The following is a 21,059-nucleotide window of genomic DNA, read 5'->3' as shown; positions in this document are numbered from 1 at the left end:
ATTGACTTGTCTTTTTTTATTCAGCAACATAAAAGCAGTGAAACAAAACTGAATGAAACTTGGTTTTCTGCAGTTATTAAATTTTTGGGGTCGAGCATCTACTGTATGTTTCTTTTACAATAGTTTTGTGGTCTTGTGGCTGCGTTACTTGTGTTGATTTCATCCACGTATATAATATTTTAAGGTCAGGTCGATGCCTTGACAAATCAGTTATTCTGTCAACGCCCAAGTGTGGGTAAAGATAAGATTTATTTTAAAACAAGTCTGGGGATTTCTCATGCTAACACAAGCCTGACTCCATATGGAGTTGAAACACAACTCAAAACCAGAAGCTATACAGGAAATAAAACATCAGAGACGTGGCATCTTTCCATCTTTTCAAATCAAGCCAGGTACTTCCTCGTCCTGCAGGTTTGTCTCAAATGGAACAGGAAGTTGTGAAACCCCAGCTGTGATGAGAGTGGGAGTGGCAGTGGCTCAGATGCTTTGTTGGCTGCTTACTTGCCGTGGTGGTAGAACCTCTGCCCAGCCTGGCTGTGGGGCAGGAAGCTGTGGCGGGGAGCGGCCTGAGGAGAGCTCTGGAACTGAGCCTGGAGGTGGAGACATGAAGCAACATGACAGACAGTCACGTGTCATGGCCCAACCCTTGAAAATGTTTTAATTCAGTGTCTGCAGTGCAGGTCACAACTGCTACAACGTGGCAGCAGTGCAGGCAGTATAAAGAAGAAGAAACAGTGCACACTTCAACTGTGTGATGTCACCATGTCATTGAGGAACAAAAACTCAAGGAAATTCCCAGCATTTTGTTGAATCTTAGCCATCACAAATTTGGGGCAGTTTGAAAAAAAAAAAGGGGGGGTTAGTAAGGACAAGCAAGATGTACCTTTTAAATGGCATACTACAGTACACAGTATTTAAAAACAGAAGTACAGAAACAAAGGACTGCTAGTTTAACAACTTGATATTTCATGACAGAAAATTTGGGAAAGTGCCTGTGTTGCTTTTAAGGAGACTTAAAGACTATCAGGTGGAAGGATGTGGGTTTGAATCTGGGAGGTTCACTGAAATGTCTGAAATGACTCTTCTACACTAGACAGCATTTAAATCAGCAGTATCCATACTGTCTACTTCAGTAATGGTCTTTTTATCTGGACAAAAGCCAAGAAAGTACTTTTTGGAAGATGAACAGTAAAATGGCTGACACGTACAATGTTACGAATTGAAAAGAGAATTATTATGGTGATTAATCAAACTCTGAAATATTTCAGTGAAGAGCTGAATAATAATGGAAGAGGAACGGCATAATTTAGAAAAAGATAGGGAATAAATGACCTCCTGAGCCAAAGAACTGCCCAGTAGAACAGATGATGGCCTTAAAACCTCAACAAAGAACAAAAACTGAAATGACTGTGGACTTAAAACATACTCACCATCTTTTGCAGAATGGCATATGAATCACAGGTTGATCTTAAGAATGCTCCACAATATTTACACCATAATTCACCATTTATTCATTTGAGCAAAAATGCAACTCTCTTGTGTTGTAAAAGAAATGTGGCAATTCTAATCTTCAAATGTTTTAGACAGCAGAGAAATGTGTGCATATAGTTCTAATCTTCAAATGTTTTAGACAGCAAAGAAATGTGTGCATAGTGCAGTTTACCTTAGCAGTTGGAATCTGGACGGCCATGGACGGCGTGGGAAGCAGACCTGGAGCAGAAGGATGCATGGCTGGTGGATGCATTGGCCTCAAAGCTCCCTGTGAGGAGAGACGGGATGAAAATGATTCTGAATAGTTGGGCTCTTATTTTTATATTGGTCAAATATCACAACATTATTTTATCAACTTCATAACCACACTGATTTCAGAATTTAAATTGTTCTCACAGCATCAGTGAAACCTGACTGTTGGTTGGCGTGCTCCAGCTGCTTCTGCAGAGGGATTCCAGCTCCTGGAATGTAACCTAAAACAAAGACACCAGCTAGAAAAAATGATACTTGAGTCTAATGCATCTTCAGGGACAGTGATCAGGCTTGTATGTTGTAGTTGCTCTGCTGCAGAGGCTTTAACAATGCTACTGACCAGGCTGTGAGGTGAAGTGACTGTGAACAGGATAACCAGTCTGTTGGTGAGGGAGATACTGCATGGCCTGGAACGCAGAAGCTCCTACAAGAGAAAGACAGCAAAGGTCTTGTTACTTCTCACTTTTAAGCTGAAAATGAGTCATTTAATTAGAATAATGACAATAATAAAACAGATTTTTAATCCCCCCCAAAAATTGATTCTTGCCACAAAGTTCTGTACCTCTGATCTGAGAACTGCTGGCAAAACTGACAGGTACAGAAGGCCCAGGTGCGTAGGTGGACGGGTGCTGGGGCTGAGCCACTCCGTACGGCTCGTGGACCCCCTGACCTCCACTGAACTGGCCGTGCTCTGCAGAGGCCGAGCTGAAGCTTGGTGTCTGATAGTGACGTGTCTATAAATAGTAGGGAAAAAAAAAAACATTCAAGCAGCCCTAGTGACAGACCAAAAAACAGTTGTAATAAAATAAAAAGATTCCACTGACGGGAATGACGGCAGTTGGAAACAACTGTTTGCTTCGTTCTCCCAGCAGCGGTCCAGACCGACTGTGGCTGACAGGACTTCCTGAAAGAGGAAATGAGAATCAGCTGGCACACATGAGCTGTGGAAGGAAATACAGGTTCCTGCAGTATATGACTCCAGATGTGATCCAGTTGTGCAAATACTGAAACCTCTCACCTTGAATGCTGAGAAGGTGCTGCCCCGCATGCATTTGCAGACTGGGCTGGTAACTGGCTGATGTCAACGTTGTGATGTCACTAAAAACAGGATAGAAAGCAAATATTGTGGACATTTGAAGTACGACCAGAATGTTGAAAAATCAAAAGACCAACTACCTCTGCTCCTTTCGGCGTCTCTTTTCTTCTTCATGAAGAACTTTCTTCAGCTGTAAAAACAACTGGTGTTTTTCTTCTTGGAGACCCTGAAGTTTCTCACCCATCTTCATCACCTGGACATAAGATAAGGTTTGGGAATAACAAAATTTTAACACCGAGTTCAATTCTATTACCATGATTAAACATACACCCTGTATGTACAGGACGCTTTTCTATTGTTTTAGGTTCACTAACCTGTTCTTTGGTTTCCTCTAATGACATCCTCTCCTCTATTTCCTTTGTCCTCTTCCTTTCTTCCTCCTCCTTCATTTTCTGCTCCATCATTTTGTCCACCTCTTCTTCCTCTGGAATATTATGCACAGGCTCTATTAACTGCAATCATTTATTTTGCTTACAGAAGGGAACAAGAAAGAAAAATGCACTTAAAGCTCTTTCTCATCAAGTTCCATTAAGCATTAATTGTTATTTCTAATGTATAATTTAAGTAGTAGCAGAAAAACCTGATGTAATCTGATATTCTTCAGCAAACAACAAGGTTAACATCATGCACTTTTTCAGAAATACAAAAGTATATATTAAAAACAACAACAACATTTTAATCTAAGTCCTTAAAGAAACTGGAGAATCCATGTAAAGTCTACCGCCATTATTCTGGATGTTAATTAACTACAACCGCGATATTTAACGGCAAAATTGATTTTAAATGACTAATGCAGTTATTAGTGATATTAGAACAATAAGGACCTTGTCTCTTACGCTCCCTCTCCCTCATGATGTGTTTATGGAGGGCTCTGGCCATCGCGTTGGACAGCTTCGGTCTCTCCAGTAGGGCGGGCATTGTGACGGGCAGTGGAGGGGCCAGCTGATGTAGGTTACAATTACAGGTTCCGTCAAAAAAACAAAAACCAAACACATTAAATACTGTCTAAAATCATGCTGCACCTATCTTCAACCGATAAACCAGCAAAACCGAGACAAGCGTGACGTTTCCTGGCTGTCCTCAAACCGGCTGAGAACTAACTTAGCATTGTTAGCTGCAGCTGGTAGTCGTGCATTTTATTCCAATTTAACAAAGTCAATGTGTATTTCATAGGTCGAAATTACATTAATGTTACACAACACAAAAATACATCACAAAAAATAAATGATGGTTAAATCAAACTAAGTAGCAGATATCTGCACAATACCTATCGTTGTAGCTAGCGGCTAATCCCGACTACTGCGTATTTATTTGTATCAACGTCAATCACTTCTTTCTCGTTGATTTTATGACAAAAGGTAAAACGTCTTACTTTTAACGATTGATGGCTCTCAAAATCAGAATTTTCCGCCCCTGTGGTTTTATTAAAAGTCAGTGTGTTCTGGAAATGAGAGAAAAATAATCAAAACTTTCAATAAAACATTAACAGCAAAATAGCCATTCAGACCGGATGCCACAATTGTACATCCGGTGTCAAGGGCGGAACGGGTAGTTTGCGTGGTTGTTGAACTCTGGGAATTGTAGTTTAAAAGACAACACGAGAATAGACCTGAGGGGGTTAATGGATGAATTAGAATTAGAATTCAGTAGTGTTTTCTTTTAAGTAGGTTCAGGTAGCACTTTTTCTTTTGCTAATTTTGCTTGTATTCAGTACCTGAACGTTTTTTCACTGCAAAGGATAACTCAACAGTAAATTGCAGTGCATTAATTTATAAAACTTCTAGACATTCAAATTTTCAATTAGATCATTTTAAGCTTCAGCTACAATTTGAATCGCTGTTTTCATAAATGACAGCGAAACTAATGTTTTACACAACACACCTGGTTCATTGAATGCACCTCATTAATTAACCATAGAAAAGCCCTGGTTGCTTTTTGATTCTTGAAGGGCTTGCTCCAACTTTCAAAACTTCTGTTTTTTTTTTTTAAAGGGTCAGGTCAGAAAGTTAGATGTTAGTGGAGAATTCTCTATAAATGAGTGAAGTTGAGGCCAATACAGAAAGAACGCCGTGGATGTAGTGTTGGACTAATTCTTCTGTCAATCACTACGCGAACATCATATAATAATCAATTACATTAATATTTCTTGTGATCATTACTGCGTTGATCTACAGCTGAATCACAGTCAGGTCGATGCCACAGTGTTTGCACTGGTTAACAGTGCAAACACTGTGGCATTGCTGCTCAGTCTTTGCAGTAAGTGTAGTTGTTGTGTCATTTTCACTGTGGAATCCTGAAGTCAGTGCAGTCAGCAGTTGAGCTGTATTCAGCGTACTCAGTGGGATATGGTGCTGCACGGGTGTTGATGTCTGTATTGTTGCACTGTGGTCTTTGCAGCTGGAGTCCTTGGTGCAGTTGGTCAGGTCGTTTCCCCTGGCGAAGGTCCAGCAAACTTCATTGTTCAAAATCAACACTCTAGTCTAATAAAAATGTGGTAGCATTTTTTGATCTAATGAGCCGTTCCACATTTTCCCAATCAAACATTATATTTGTCCTGTATTTTACTTGATCACTATAGGTGCTATATATTTTTATAGTCCACTAACGTTTGGTCTTCTTGTTAATAATTTAACATGCTCCTCTTTAGACATCGTAATTCTGAACCTATTTGTCTGTTGTATTAAAACTTCATACAGTATTTGTGTTGACATGTGTTGTTCATGATTGATCTCCAAAAAGTATTTTAAACAAAAAAAATACCAGGTCAGTAATAAAGGCTCACTCCGACATTTGTGGGATTCATTTCATTAGTCACAACATTGTTTTTTCTACATTGAAAGCAATATTTTTGGTGTACAAGTTCTATCTGAGTATAATAATAACCAAAAACACAGATTTGCTTTTTTCACATTTTATCATGTATGATCATGAGTGGAGAGAAAGAGCCAGTAATGCAGCTGTATACAGAGTTCAAATCTTAATTTTCTTTTTTTTAAAAAAAAGGAAACAAAACAAAAAAAGAGAACTGCACTCAGCTTTACAACATCGTTGTTTTTTTTTATAGAAACTAAGCCATCTAAAATTAACAAATAATAACAACATTATTCATAGTAGCGTTTGACCACTGAAAGCAGAGGATGATTTAGTTTTAGTCTGAATTCTATTACACTCCATACTATGGTCAGATGCTGGGCAGCCCACTGAACTGTCCTTCAACCACAAACCTTAGCGACTTTAGAGTTTTAAGATGAGGAAAAATTTACCGGAGTCGCTCCAGCCACAGAACAACTGCTGGAAAACAGTTTCCTTTACTCTGCCAGAGACAATGTGATCTGCCTTCAGCTACTATAAGTGTTTTACTTTAAATCATCTATTACATTAAACTCAATGCTTTTTTTTTCTCCTGCAGGTTATTAAACCCTGACGAAAAGTTGATTTTGAACTCACATACTATATCTATAAACCCAGCCTATTGCTAAAATTCTCAATTCTTTCTCAAATTAACACGATCATTTGACACTAAAAAAAAAATAACTGGCCACCTAAGAGTCATACTACAAGAGAGTTCGGAGATGAATACAATTCAGACTGAAGAATCATAAAGACATGGGAGATGTGTGTCATGTTTGTGAAAGTGCTTCTGACATATTTACTCTAGGCTGCTGAGCTGGATTTTTAATATTTCAATGAATGAACAGCAGAGGTCTCAGAAAGAGGGGGGTAGTGGTCGGAGGGGGAGGGGGTTGGTAGAAGGATCAGATTTCCCTTTGGCTGTTCCCATACACACTCTCATCACTGTAGGCAATGTAGAGGAAAAAGTCCTCTTCATGGTGCTCCTGAGAAAGAGGAGGAGACAGTAGGTGTTAGCAGAGAGGGCGGCTTTTATTTGACAACACACAATGGAACAACACACATTGTTAAGCAGCTACTCAGATGTGTAGCATGCAAGTGTACTGTATCACTTGCCTGGTACAAGAGTCCCATGGTGGCTGAGGTGGGTGGAATGACATTGTTTACAAAGAAGAAGAGAGCGTCCTCGGCTCGCAAGTGGATTCTTTTCCGGATGAGGAAGTAAAACTGGCCCACTGGATAAAAGAAATGTGGGAAAAACAAAGGCTAAAACATGAAGCTATAAACGAACGTCATATATAATCAAACTACATAAGCAGACAAAAGTAATCCTTCTGTTTTCTTTCTTTTCAAGAGCGATTTTGGTGATAATGTGTCAAAAATTGGAAATACAGGTATTGTCTCAAAACTAAATCTCCAAACAGATCGTTGATTATGCTGATATTTTTCACACTCAACATTAACTGGAACCAGAAACAAAATTCAATGATTCCCTGAGTGGTGGATGTAGTTGTAAATATTACAAAGTTTTAAATTTTGCAACAAACACAGATGAAATAATCCAAACAATATAACAGGAAATGTAAAGACCCTCAAGTTCTATAAGTCAATGAGACGAGCGTTGCATCAGAATGTCTCTGAGCCCAGCTGCCTCAGGTTCATTTGTCGTATCCAGTAACCAACTCCTAGTCTTAAAAGGTACATTTATCATTTATTCATGGGAAAAACAAATTGCACTCAATTCATAGGTAAGGGCATTCAAACTGCATTAAGAGCACCCCCTGCAGGAAAAGGGGCATGCCATATCCTGTTTGTTAAACACTTTATTTTCATGAACTGTACCTTTACGTGGGGTAAATAAAACAGTGTTTACCTGTCAGGTCGGAGGGAACAAGGTATTTCTTCTTGTCCAGATCTCCTATTCTGGCTTTTGGGGCTTTCTCCACGATTACCTAAAAATAAATATAGAAAAACAAATTCAACAACATGTTCTAAGTACAGTAGACCGAGTCTATGTTCCACTGAGTGAAAAAGCGAAACGGCCTTTTATGAAGTGGGAAGTTTCAAACAGACAATCTTTACTCTTCCCCTGGAAACTGATCTGTGAATATGACAGAATATCGGTTTACAATTCAGACCCAGGTTTTGTTGAAGAATGCCCCAGGAGCATGAAATGAAATGTTTATTCCCTTCAGTCTATAAAGAGGAGTTGAATAAAAATAGCTGCCCACAAACCTAGAAGCCACGTATTAGAGATCTTGAACATGTAGTCAGTCAGTTGTAGATATTACTTAATGTTATTATTCCAGCTATTGTCAACTGCAACTGCTTGAGGTGGTTTACAGACAGTCAAAAAACGCTGATGTCAGAGTGGCCGTCAAAGGGCCAAAGGTTGTGAACTAAGTATCTACAGGAGGCAGGGTGAAGCAAACAAGCTGCGGTTTGTTGACTGCAACTATTTTGACTCCACTGCTCTTACACAGGCTCAACAACCTACAACTACACCCCGTCATGTCGTACGACCACAATCTGTCTGCACACACGTCAAACATGGACAACAGCTGTGTCAGTTTCTTTCTCTTTTCCCAAAATGTTACATTTCAAGGAATAATTTCTGGCATTTGGAAGATAATTGGAGATCGAATGACTTGAAATACTTCTGGGACAAGAACACATTATCTGTTTGGTATTTGCTCATGTGACCCACTTTGGTTTCAGGCTGTAAAAACACAACAGAGGATTCAAACCAAAACAATATTTTCACATCTATTAATTATCGTCGAAAATAAAGCAGGGTAAAAGTTAGAGGTTAGAACCAGAAACCAGAAGAAGTTCAACTTTCTAAACAGTTGAAAGATGAAGTGCTGAATAATAAACTGTTTCCAACAAATTATACACATAAACAGAGAAGAAAAGAAAAACAACAATATGTAAAAAGACTATAAATAGTTTACACCTAAAACAAAAGAAGACTGTGATAAAGACTATAAATAGTTTACACCTAAAAAAAAGAAGACTGTGATCGCCCTAAGGCGTTAGGGATTTTTCTGTTTGGTGTTTTGCTTATTTATATATTTTTCACTTGTTCTGTACAGACATTCCTTAAGTGTCTGTTTAAAATAATAAATAGTTATCATCACACAGCCAATCTCAAAAGTGTCACGTCACAATCGATCAGTTTGAACAACAGCAAGAAGCCGATAAGGTAAACAAATAAACCGCATTAAGGATCCACACACAAAAAACAAACAATTATGTTTTTATTATTGTTATCGTTTTATGGCTGTCAATATTAATATTTTTGCTATTCCGAGTAAGAATAAAGAAGCATAAAAGAAAGAATAAAGCATTAAGGAAAAGGTTGGCCTATTCGATGCGGTCGGAATTCTGTTGCTCAAACTCTGGCATTTGATAACACGACAAATCAAGGAATATGGAAAATGATATACGATGCTACTGGTTGAAATAATTATAACTGTGTGTATGTTAAAGTGAATATATATTGTCAAACCAATTCCATCGAAAATACGCTATTGTGAAACATATAAGCGTCAGAATGCTAACGTTAGCTACTCACTGGAACCCTGTCTGGATACTTCTTCCTTATTTTCTCGCCTTCGGATCGCCTTTTCTCGAAAGGATGTTCTTCTTTGTACTGAAACTTCATGTTGAAGAGGTGAGAGAGATGACAGACGACAAGTCGGTCACTCTGTAGATGTCGTACGATATCGGTTGTTTTTGTACAAGGGGAGAAAGTCAAATCGCTGACACACACGACAAAAACAAACGATGCTAACTCGTTAGCTACAGCTGTTTTTCTAGTGCGAGTACGGCGGATGGATACAATAACAACACCAATGACGTCGACCGGAGCCTAGTTCGTAGGGGTGTTTTTTGCTATTTTGAATAACTTTAAATTCCCTGTATATAATTATAACAACTACTTATTAGTGCCCAAAGGTGAGTGTCACGTGTTGGACTAAATCTTGCAATTATTTTTGCGGTACTATTTTATTTTGATCAAGCTTTGCGGTTGAATACACCGGATAGAGCGCAGTGAGCAGGCATCTGTCCTTGTCATATGACCGCGGCCCAGCAATTGTGTTAGCAGTAAACTGAGGGAAAGCCGCAAAACATGTGATAATATTTCCCTTCACGGCTCAGTGTTGACTGTAATCTCAGCCCACAGACAGAAAAAACGTCACTAGCATCACGGAGGATTGTACAATCGACTTTGCAGCCTACACGGGATATAGAATTACAGCTGTGTGTGTCAGTTTGAGATGCTCTTGATTGCTGTGTCATTCTGTTGGTGGGGGTTGATATACTGCAGGTAGCAATTAACGTTAGCCTTTTGTTTTGTCTTTCAAGACTTTGATCAAGAAAAGGTAGTCTTTAATCCTTTAAAGTAAAAAAAGAAACAGAAACAAACCCACAGCCTTACACTTCTACTGCCACTTCCTGATGCAACCAATAAGCAATTGCTAGCTTATGTTAGTCTCCTAGGGAATCTGTAAAGTAAATAGATAGATAGATAGATAGATAGAGAGAGAGATAGATGGATGGATAGATAGATAGATAGATGGATGGATAGATGGATAGATAGATAGATAGATAGATAGATGGGTAGATAGATAGATGATAGATGGATGGATGGATAGATAGATGGATGGATAGATGGATAGATAGATAGATAGATAGATAGATACATAGATAGATAGATAGATAGATAGAGAGAGAGATAGATGGATGGATAGATAGATAGATAGATGGATGGAAAGTATTCAGGATGAATTATTCCAAAAGTTTATCCCATTAGCAGTTAACACAACAAACAACAATCCATACTGACAGGAAGTGCTAATCTCAGAATATGGTCAAGAAAAATACAAATAAATCTGTGTTGTATACTGCAACTGGCCTGGTAAAAGCTCTGTTAGGAGCCGTTGAGAATATGTTCTCAGTCCTGTTCCGAAAAGCTTGCATTTCCAGTGTCAAGAACTAAATGCAAATACCTGGTTTTATTTGGGTTTTAACATAGTTTCTGTTTGAGAGACTGAACTTTTGGATTTAAACCAATGTAATGCCTGCACCTGCACATTCATGATAGCTCTGAGAACGTACTGCATTGGAATAAAAGCTGCCACTAACGAGATGCCAGTTAAAAAGTATGTAATGGGTAATATAATTACTCGTACAATATTAGTAGCACAGCAATTGTTTAATTATTTCAATTAGGAAAGGGGGAAAAACAATTAAATATTGCACGAATGACCTGTGGATTGGTTTTGGGTGGATATGCCGAGTATTTAAAACTGAAGACAAAGAGATCATTATCATGATGAATGTCATTTTCATTCATCATTGCACAACAGCTAATCTCTATGATATTCCAAGAAATGCTGTTGGGTTACTTGTCATTAACTACAACTCTGTGGAGTCCAACTGAACACACCCTGACCATGTGACCATGACTAATACCTGTGACTCCCTCTTTAAACTTGATCTTATGACTTAACTGTGAACAATAAAAATCAACATGTACTTTAGGGTGTGTGCATGTTTTTATGCACGAGCTTAATTTAATTTACTGATGGGGAAAATAGATGACGGATTTATTTGATAAAATACTAGTAGTTTTGAAGCTTAAAAATAATTTCCAGTATACACTCAAATCTTATCTCTTGAACACTGAACATTTGTGATACTAAAGAAAAATGTGTTTTTAGTGCTGGGTAAAATATGCTGAGTCACTGATTAAAAAAATAACTGTGCGTTCTTAGGTGTGAAATACTTTGTACTATCACTATTTACAACTAAAGCTAGTGGTCACTAATACTTTATCTGTATATTTTGTAATCTTGTTGCTATGCACGCAGGCGTGTAATAATTGTATTTCTGAATCTTTAGTCGGTGCCAAGTCGTTCACAAATGCCATCGCAGTTATTTTAAACAGTTTAGGCACATTCCCATTAGTTTTCTTTCTTGTGTTATGTTGTAGTTTGGGATTTCCCTGTGCCAATGCTGCTCTGACTTTGCGTTTGACATCAACCCTCATTTTAGACAACTCGTTCAGGCTCAGTACTTCCTAACACTGCTGTCTTTGTGTGTATAGGTATATATGTAAGACGTACATTCGTTTAAAACTTTACTCTGCGTGCATTCCGACCGGCATGGTTGCTAAAGCCACACATCCACTAGAGGGCAGTACGAGTACATAGTTCATTTCCGGGCCGACGCAAGACGTTTCTCTGATATTAACGAACATGGCGACGGTGAATGATGTCATAATTTTGAGCCTGCTCAGAAAAGGAGTGCAAACGGAGGCAGAGAAGCAGGGAGCGTGGAATGTGGGCACTGTCTGCAGCCGTGTCTCCAGAGGTCCGCCATTTCGGTTATTTCTCTTGCCATACCATAAATGGGCGCACATGAGCTGCAACACTGCACCCGTGAATACTCCCCTAATACACATGCGTTTGGGTACACTTCCGCAAACTTTACACCCGATGAGTTAACAAGTTTTGCACCTAACGAGCGCGGGGGCATAATACACGTTGTGTATATATACACTTGGCATTGAGTATGAACAAGGTTTTTAAACCCACGTGGTGAGTGCATGATGCAGCTGTTTCCTTAATGTGGTCATTGCCACCAGCGGTTGCTGGTGAGCTGCAGCTGATAGGTCAGTGCAGACAGAGCCGACGAGGGGTCGTTATCATCAGTGGGGTCAGTTCAGTAGAAATGACAAAATGAACAAATGTCTTAGTCTCATTCTCATGTTAAAACAACAACTTCGATGACGTGTGCCACCATATCCAGGGAGATATGCTTAGCAGCATTTTATGCTTTGGAAAGAAGTAAGTAGTAACTAGTGGTGTTTTATTTAACCCCCGACCCAAGAGCAGCAGTGCAGTTTCCTTCTTGGCCACATGAGGGCAGTACCGAAAATGTCTGAATCCCACCGCAAAATTACTGCTTTTCCATATTTCTTTTCCTAACGAAACCAGGTCAGTTGGCAGGCTGCAAGACGAAATACATTAAAATTAAACAATAACAAAAATTACAGAGAGGATAAGAATTGGCCGATACTGACAAGTGTTTAATTAGTAACACAGACCTGGAGACAGAGCCAATGAGAACCCAGTCAGCCCTAACATGACTGCTATTGTTCAGAAGGCATTCAAAGACAGAAGTCTAATAGTCAAACCCATCATGAGTGGGGTACTATGGAGAACAGAAAAACAATCAGATATGGAAAGGCGGCACAACAGTCCAAATATGGTCACAAGTCATTCTTTTTCTTTCCCCAACATTTTCAGTCAAGTCCTTTATCACTGAGTCCCACTGGGAGCTCTGTGGAAAAGAGTGATAGCTGAGGAGAGACAGAAATAATAATAATACTAATAAAAAAGACTGCCCAGGCTATTTGTCCAGGAAAATGTCAAAGGGTGGTATATTTCAAGAAAATGTTCAATTACTTCATGTGAGATGATTCATTACGGGGCAAAAAAAAACAGACAAAACAGTATCTTCTGACATTAGTGAATCACTGTTGGGATAGGATGCCCTTCCCATTTTCTCCCTGTTTGATGAGTTGTTTGCTGAAGTGCAATGTCCGGTAGTGGCCCGGAGAGGAAAAAGTATTGATAAGGACTGGATCAGTCTTTGTTGCTGTGCTGATCTCTCTTTCTCCCAGTTTCCAAAAAGATTCTAAAGACTAATCAACTCAGACAGTTTTCTCACATACACAAGCTCACCTCCAAACACACAGTCAGTATCAGGAGCTGTAAGGCAGAAAAGGCTCCGTTTGTTTTGGAAAAAAAAAATACAAATAAAGATTTAAAGAGAAAAAAGAAAAAAGCGGGCTCTCCCTCCCACCCTCCCTACCCAGGAGTTTTGGGGCTCTGGTAAATCCCATACTGTTCGTACATCCCATGCTCTGCAGCCGGCCCCCCCAACGCTCTTCTCTTTAGGACACGTGTGAGAAAGAGGGCAGGTGGGTCGTCTGTAGGAAGCTGGGGGGATGCTGGGCAAGGAAGAAGCCGGCAGGTAGGAAGAGGCTGGTCAACAAGTCCCACATCTCTTCATTCAGCCAATCACCAGAGCCGATGCTGGTGAAGGTTTCGACTGAGGACGGAGCGTACATCGGCAGTGAACCTGAGACGAAAAAAACAAAGTAGTCAAACTAACAGGAAGTGACTGATTAAGCATAGTATATAAATCAGCTTATTAAGACGTTATGACTGGAAGTGAGTTGATACTTATCTAAGGAATCACCAAATACTACTTTAATAATCCATACAAAATACCACTTAAACGGCACAAAATACCCCAGTGTAATTCAAACTAACGTCTACAGTTTGGTTTGTGAATGCATCATAGAAACAAGTCTTAGCTGGAATTTTGGAGAAGTAGTGTTCTCTAAACAAAACTTATTCAAAGTTAATTTTCAAAGTGCTGTGATCACATCATGTGTTACTTTTGTAGTTGTGTTGTTATAATTAATTATTATTTTAGATTAATTATTTGGGGAAATTGAAATAAATTACTTAATTGATTCACTGGCAGTAAATGGTGTTGTCCCCCAACGGCATCCTGCCCCTACGTGTTCCCTAAGGTCATCGTGGTTATGTTGCCTCCCATAAGTTTCCCAAAGAAAGTTTGGTTCCATTATGCCAATGTACACCATTAAAACAAATTTCTTACAGGAACTAGTTGGTGAGTGGCATGGATGGATACGTCATCATGCGGCACTGTACGTGGTTGTAAACCATACGTTGGACTTAACTCTTTCTTTCATTTGTGTTGTTTTTTGAGAAGTTAGTACTCATACAGTGGACTGGAGATAATCAAGCAGAACCAAAAAACACAAGAATCTTTGCAGGAATACAGCAGAAAGAACAGGCCCAGTTAAATTCAGCCGTCTCCCTGCTTCACCACACGGACATGAACTCAGGTCATGTGCTTCTTACACTGTAGTGAAAGAAAACAACTCTGTCATGGCTCTCTACCTTAGTGCGTCCAGCATAGGCAGCAAGTTAAGAAGTGCTGTGTCACTAGGGTCACTGAACCAGGACTTGATTGGTATTGCATTGTCTGTGGGGAGAGAAAAAGGTCAGTCGGTCCAGTCAGAAAATCGTGGAGATGGATGTGTTTTCTGTTATGCTGTTTTGGAAGAGCTGGAGATTTGATTCACTGTATTTATAGTATTTATAATAAAACACTAAAAAAACTACTTTACGTTTGTCCCTTTTTCCTCTTTGTCATGAGATGACAATGTTGGTGACCAGAACAAGCTGTTTTATTGAAGATTCATATTAACAATTAGAATAAGTAGTATAATTATTCTACTTGTTTATAACTATACACTCTATATTGGGAGCTCTATAGGTAGAGCTGTGCATTTTCAAGCTGGTATTATAGCATTAACACATAAAATGGAAACACGGACAAATATTTATTTATTAGTAGTAGTAGTCATTTTATGTTGCAAGGTCCATAAAGACATGGATGACAGAGTCTGGTGTGGATGAACTTGACTGGCCTGCACAGAGTCCTGACCTGAACCCGATAGAACACCTTTGGGATGAATTAGAGCGGAGACTGAGAGCCAGGCCTTCTCGACCAACATCAGTGTGTGACCTCACCAATGCGCTTTTGGAAGAATGGTCAAAAATTCCTATAAACACTCTCCTCAACCTTGTGGACAGTCTTCCCAGAAGAGTTGAAGCTGTAATAGCTGCAAAAGGGGGACCGACATCATATTGAACTCTGGGTTAGGAATGGGATGGCACTTCAGTTCATAGTATGAGTCAAGGCAGGTGAGCGAATACTTTTGGTCATATAGTGTATGTTACTAACAAAGTGAACCAGGATCAATGAGATGTTGACCAGTATTGACTAATGATGGTATTATCCCAATTAATTGGGGAAATCAACAATCCTATATTTGTCTGTATATAACTGTAGCAGAATCACAAATAACAACATGTAGATGTTTGTGTTTTACACCTTAAAGCTTTAAATGTCATACTTTTCCCGTACACGGTGAGCTCAAACACAGTTGGATGAAAAGGATTCATAGCTTACCTGGATGGTTACGATAAGCACCAGGCGAGTTGTCCAGGATAACAATACTGGACAGGTCATCATGTACTACAGAAAGGTCTTTAATATAACTACCTAAATCCAATGTACAATGCTGAAAAGAGACAGAGAAAGTACAATGCTGAAAAGAGACAGAGAAAAGGTAGTCACTAACTTGAACTAACTAAACTTCGATCCAAAAGAACAGTTCTCCAATGCAGTACCTGTCTGTAATATCTACGTTTCAGAATGTTCCTGTTGTTGTCCAGCTTGTCTGCCACTGCTGAGCCATAAATTTCCATACTGGCTGTGAAAACCACCAGTTCATACCACTGGCTCACCTGGGTAAACACACAGAATATACAGCAAACAGTAGTACAAGTACACAAACTGCAGCGAGTGCTGACTAACTCTACAAGGCGCATGGTCCAAAACATATTCAGCAACGTGTCATCAGGTGGAGACAAGTGTGAAGTACAAAGAAGTGGAATGAAAAAGATGATGAGGTGTTGAGGTGACTTTTTGGTAAACACACACACACACACACACACAGTTTTCTGCTCCACTTCACAGTAGTAACGTTGGCCACATACTAAATGTACCGGCTTTTCTGGAATTAAATTATTTGTCGTTTTATTTTGCACGTTATTTATTTCTGTACAGAAACTGTGCATTAAAGCACTGTGATTAAGCTTAGCCTCATGTTTAGCTACAGATACTCACCACTTCTAAAAAGAAGTCGACGTGTGGCCTTTTATGTACAAAAAATCTTACTGGGTGCCTATCAATGACAACCTGAGGAGAAAAAGAAAAAAAGAAAAACAGTGAGGTTACAGGATAAATCTCTCGGTAAAACTTCACTGTATTTGGAGCAAAACATAGGGAGAGTGGATGTACTCTAAGAATGAAGTCTGGCGGTGTTCCCGGTCGCACTGTGGGTCTGAGGACGCCATCGTGGTGAGAGTGGATTAGCGTCTCATCCAAGTCCAGTACCAGGATCTTCCTCTTAACCGCATCTGAGGTTGATGAGACATACAAGAGTGACGTCTGTGTTACTGTATTCATGTGGGCATTGCCAAGACTATTTTCTCAGGGTTACAGTTTGTTAGCAGTGCAGTAGCCAAAGGTGTCTGCAGTTTGAAAAGATTCATATATCTGATGCAAATTGTTTGCTTTAATTTTCCATCTCCTGTTCACTTTCCCCATCTTTTCTATTTTGTTTTTCGTGTTTGAACTACAAACTCTGTCTCCTCTTGTTCTTCCCACTATCTGCACCTCTTATCTCATGTCGTAAAGACTACGGCTCTCGAGCTTAAACTTGCATCTATATTGAGAAATCAGTGTACCTTTAAGAACATAGGTCAGAGAGATACTTACACACATTGTGTTTACAGGCAGGTTTACAGATAAACCTGAATAAATGCACACCACCTGACCACTGGTTCTAACTGCTGAAAAGTTCAGATTAGAGTAAATAAATCCAGACCATACTGCTTCAGTGGGATGACACTCATTTAATCCCCTTCTGCCTAGTTACAGCTGGATATTTTAAATTAAATGTTGTACATTATACATTTCTTCTGTTTCTAAAGTTAGGGTTAGGATTAGTTTGACACAGTTGCCACCAGCTACAAGTTAGTGGGTCAAACAAAAATGTTGGTCACCAACACAGCCCAATGTCAGTGTTCTGGCTGGACTGTGTGTCAGCTTTCTGGCTTTGCTCAAACCTTCAAAAATATGGAAGAGATTGTGCCATAGGTGTGTTCAGGTCAGAAACAATGACTAGCAAGCAGCTGACCAACTTAAGACCAAAGTCCAGGGGACCCCACCCCGGACCCTATGGCATGGCAGCATGGGTGGTATTTACATTCAACGCTACATGCTTCTCTTAGTTTATGTATTTTGTTCAATTTTATTATTCCCTTCACATTTTTATTATTTATGTTTTTTTCCTAAACAATTATAATATAAAATTAAAAGAATATCTTAGGAATATATTTATTCCTACTTTCTTTTATTTTTAAATAGCTTGTTACATGCATGACTGTCTGCACTAGGAGAATTGCACAATAACTTGTACAATGTTCCAATGACAACAAAGAATTCTAACTCTGACTGTCCATGGTACAGACGAGCAGCACAAACACAGTGAGAGCTAAAGGAGTTCTACCCCTTCAGAAGTTCTGCAGTGAACTACTCTTTATACTTTCAGAATTTAGAACTCTAGGAGAGCACATTACTGACGCTTTTCTTGATTTATTGCTGCACGTTACAATGTGCACCAAAGTCATTTTATTTGAATGAGCTGAAGTCTCAAATGAAATAAACTTGTGACAACAAAACCACTCTTCAGGTGGTGTCAGTTTGTTTAATTTCACTCTCACAGAAGAACAAGGTTTGCACAGATGCGATGACTAGACAAACAACAGCATACAACAGTATTACTCACTCAACAGAGACACAGAGCGAGAGAGTCAGAGAGAGAGAGAGAGAGAAAGAGAGCGCGAAGACTCAGGTTTGCATTGCGTCTTACCCTGTGATCCAGCCAAATAAACAGACTTGCGAAGCACAATCCAGAGACAGGCCACAAAAATTATAAGAAATAACATATCTGAGTCAAATGTTATTGATGACCAGAAGAGTAAGAAAATCCACAGGTTTCACAGCACATGGCAGTGCAGTGCTATAATGTCAATAACTTCTGCGCAATTGTTTTCTGTCCTGGAAGAACAGGTTCAGCTTCTTCTTGAATACCCTCATAGAACTAGTTTAATGGCGTCTTCACATCAGGCCATCAAATATAACATTAACAGTTAATCTAGCAGGGCCACACAGTGGCAAATGTTGGTATAATGCTTGCCTCTACAACAAGAAATCACTGGTGCACAAGTTTCCATTACTGGTTGGACTTTCTGTATGAAGTTTGCATACTCTCCCCATGTGAGCTACAGCTTCCTGCTTCAGCCCAAAAACATGGTTAATAGGAGAGTAGGTTGATATTGATTCAGCATAGGTATGAATAGGAGTGTGGATGCTTGTTTGTCCCTGCATGTAACCCTGCGATGGACTGACCAGGGTGTACCCCGCCCTCGCTTGTAGATAGCTGGGATTGGCTCCAGCGCCCCTCACGACCACAAAAGCCATAGATAATGAATGAATGAATAAATCTAGCTTAACATATTGCTCAGAGAGTCCTAACTACTGTAGCGTGCCATTTTCCACACAAACCTTTGGCAGAGTGTTGGTGTTAGGAAAACAATGGTGTACTCACTGAGTCTGTTTCTGGAGATCGGCGACAGAGGCAAAGTGTCGTATCGCACCGTCTGATACTGGATTATCTGCAGAAGACCACAACAGAAAAGTCAGAAAACTTTAACAGAACATATTCAAGGTTAGTTATTTGGGTTAATTAACTGTAATCATGTGAACAAAGAAATGTCAACAAAAAGCTGTAACACCGCCCTGGTTTGTGCTGCTCTTAAGGTACTGCTGTTATTTTTGCCACTGCAATTAAAATGATTACCTTCATCCACTTACAAACAAATTGGACAGTAACTTAATAAAGTATCAGGAGGAGGAGCTGAATGTTTACTGCTGTCAAATACCTGCACAATCAACAGTCTGATCTTTGAAGTCAGGCAGTTACAGTAAAGACAGGTCAAGACGAATGGTTCTTCAAGACTAAATTAAAATGATATTTTGGGTTAAAACCATGTGGCAACAACATTGTCCACAGCTCTGCTGGCAGAAAGGAAATGCTCCACATTAAGATGTTAAGTAAGACTTACATCACTAAAAAGATGTATTTTTTTTATTTGATTGATTGATTTGATGATTTCTCTACAATCAAGCTTTTATAAAATCCCTAAAACAATAACAGTTATATTTGCAGGTTATAAAACGTTTTGGAGAAAAGTTTCCTTTGTAGGTCATCAAAGACTGAGCTAACAACATCAACCTGTAGATGGCTTCCTTTGCTTTCTCCTCTCTGCTCAGACTTCCTGCCCAGAGGCTCCCTCCAAGTGCTCTTGCCCAGGGCTCTGCACTTTTCTTCACAGAGCTATTTTTATCCCCCACAGCTGTCGGTGGGTGTCAGTGGCGCACGGGGCACATACATAAAGGAAGACTTGCAGGGTGACTTTGACTGCTTGCTACCTAGACATTCAACAGGGCCTCCCCCTCCGTGTTCCCTCTCAGACATTCTGTCTGGCAGATTACACTTAGGGAAAGTCTGTTAGTAGTGGTAGCAGCAGCAGCTGCTGGGCACCACAATGTGACCCTAGCTTAGTGTAAGAATGTCCATCTGCACTATTAACCTCCTTGAGCAACTATTTTTCTTGTAGACTGTGATTTAACACTGACGAGGGAGACGCCAGAACAATTATGTTGAAAATAAGAAAGCAGACAAGACTTGTACCTTCCCTAATTAAATGATGCTAGGATGCAATTTAAATACCTTGAAATTACTTTCACGTTTTTTTTGGTTGCCTTACAAATGCAAAACAATTAACCAACTAGTTGCAAGAACTAAGTGGTTCTAAGACAACACACTCAGCCAAGACTGTACTGAACTGCTGGAGGTCAGTGAATTATTTATGCAGTGTTTGTAGGTTGTGTGGCACAATTATTTAGAGTTTCCTCTCTTTAAATTAAAGTATTTTCCAGGGCTTTTCTAGGACATTTTAGCTTCAAAAGACAAATCATAAGATCATACTAATACTAATCTCCTGTTCTAATAATGTTTTAGACAGTAAATGTTTTTGACAAGAGGAAGGGAATAGGGCTGTTGAACAAAAAAAGAGGAAACAGAGGAGCTGCTTTGGGAAGCACGTTAGAGCAATATCAGTTCCCAGGAAATTTTAAGTGCTTCCCGGATATTTGCCCCCTCTCCATCAATATCCATGCTTTCCAAAATTGGAAAAAAATAAGGCTATAAAATGTTTTTATAAAGGTGTAAAATCATTAAAAATGTCATCAATTGTTAACCTCTACTCTCCATCCTCACTTCACTTGAATGCTATCTATAGAACATTGTGTATAACATTACAACACTCATTACACAAAGCGCTCCTTGGATAACAACATTGTTCCAATGCATCACAATTTGCCAACAACAGCCTTAGACTGTAAGTGAGAATGAGTGAGAGAGGGAGAACAGTACAGCCTCTGTGCTGACATAATCCTTCTCACTAGGGCCACAGTATGGACTGGACTCCATCACCAGCTCACTGACCCTCCGGGCTCGTGGACAACAATCATAGAAACAAAAGCAGACAAACCCTTG

General features: G+C 39.4%; 3 protein-coding genes across 5 annotated transcripts in view; all 3 read right to left on the bottom strand.

Moving 5' to 3' along the window:
* On the bottom strand, positions 1 to 4,380 carry gps2 (G protein pathway suppressor 2). 2 transcript variants are annotated; one of them, XM_008321711.3, is made up of 11 exons: positions 4,212 to 4,380; positions 3,664 to 3,781; positions 3,154 to 3,263; positions 2,920 to 3,032; positions 2,762 to 2,841; positions 2,568 to 2,647; positions 2,306 to 2,477; positions 2,084 to 2,167; positions 1,888 to 1,982; positions 1,664 to 1,759; positions 1 to 590 (listed from the first exon to the last, which is right to left on the bottom strand). In XM_008321711.3, the coding sequence occupies exons 2-11, from the start codon at positions 3,755 to 3,757 to the stop codon at positions 498 to 500; spliced, it is 1,017 nt and encodes a 338-aa protein (XP_008319933.1). In that variant the 5' UTR covers positions 3,758 to 3,781; positions 4,212 to 4,380; the 3' UTR covers positions 1 to 497. The 2 variants fall into 2 exon arrangements, with proteins under 2 accessions (XP_008319933.1, XP_008319948.1); XM_008321726.3 differs by having other exon boundaries at positions 397 to 590; positions 1,888 to 1,964.
* A 1,353-nt stretch (positions 4,381 to 5,733) lies between these two features.
* Positions 5,734 to 9,985, bottom strand: gabarapa (GABA(A) receptor-associated protein a). The gene is made up of 4 exons (XM_008321701.3): positions 9,267 to 9,985; positions 7,563 to 7,641; positions 6,806 to 6,924; positions 5,734 to 6,675 (listed from the first exon to the last, which is right to left on the bottom strand). Exons 1-4 carry the CDS (start codon positions 9,354 to 9,356, stop codon positions 6,595 to 6,597), a joined length of 369 nt encoding a protein of 122 aa, XP_008319923.1. The 5' UTR covers positions 9,357 to 9,985; the 3' UTR covers positions 5,734 to 6,594.
* A 2,782-nt stretch (positions 9,986 to 12,767) lies between these two features.
* Positions 12,768 to 21,059, bottom strand: part of LOC103387154 (CTD nuclear envelope phosphatase 1A) — a 9,827-nt gene continuing 1,535 nt past the window's right edge. Inside the window, exons 2-8 of one of the 2 annotated variants that reach the window (XM_008321681.3) lie at positions 19,047 to 19,113; positions 16,673 to 16,791; positions 16,499 to 16,570; positions 16,000 to 16,116; positions 15,779 to 15,917; positions 14,701 to 14,785; positions 12,768 to 13,846 (exon numbers count right to left, since the gene is read on the bottom strand). In XM_008321681.3, coding sequence (XP_008319903.1) covers positions 13,786 to 13,846; positions 14,701 to 14,785; positions 15,779 to 15,917; positions 16,000 to 16,116; positions 16,499 to 16,570; positions 16,673 to 16,791; positions 19,047 to 19,113 — 660 coding nt within the window. In that variant the 3' untranslated portion in view covers positions 12,768 to 13,785. The remainder of the gene's footprint in view (positions 13,847 to 14,700; positions 14,786 to 15,778; positions 15,918 to 15,999; positions 16,117 to 16,498; positions 16,571 to 16,672; positions 16,792 to 19,046; positions 19,114 to 21,059) is intronic. The other variant, XM_008321688.3, reaches the window with a different exon arrangement.

This window comes from Cynoglossus semilaevis, chromosome 1 (assembly GCF_000523025.1).
Source record: "Cynoglossus semilaevis isolate Cse_v1.0 chromosome 1, Cse_v1.0, whole genome shotgun sequence".
In the NCBI taxonomy this organism is placed as follows: Eukaryota; Metazoa; Chordata; class Actinopteri; order Pleuronectiformes; family Cynoglossidae; genus Cynoglossus; species Cynoglossus semilaevis.
Note: the sequence above shows the minus strand (reverse complement) of the source record. Positions and strands in the feature narration are given on the sequence as shown.

Coding starts and splice junctions, on each gene's coding strand:
- gps2 (XM_008321711.3), bottom strand. CDS start 3,757: ATGCCCGCCCTACTGGAGAGACCGAAGCTGTCCAACGCGATGGCCAGA. Junction 2,842..2,919: donor AGACGCCGAAAGGAGCAGAG/GTAGTTGGTCTT, acceptor TCCTGTTTTTAG/TGACATCACAACGTTGACAT. Junction 2,478..2,567: donor TTCCAACTGCCGTCATTCCC/GTCAGTGGAATC, acceptor TACTATTTATAG/ACACGTCACTATCAGACACC.
- gabarapa (XM_008321701.3), bottom strand. CDS start 9,356: ATGAAGTTTCAGTACAAAGAAGAACATCCTTTCGAGAAAAGGCGATCC. Junction 7,642..9,266: donor AGTATCCAGACAGGGTTCCA/GTGAGTAGCTAA, acceptor ATTTATTTTTAG/GTAATCGTGGAGAAAGCCCC. Junction 6,925..7,562: donor TGTTCCCTCCGACCTGACAG/GTAAACACTGTT, acceptor TCTTTTATCCAG/TGGGCCAGTTTTACTTCCTC.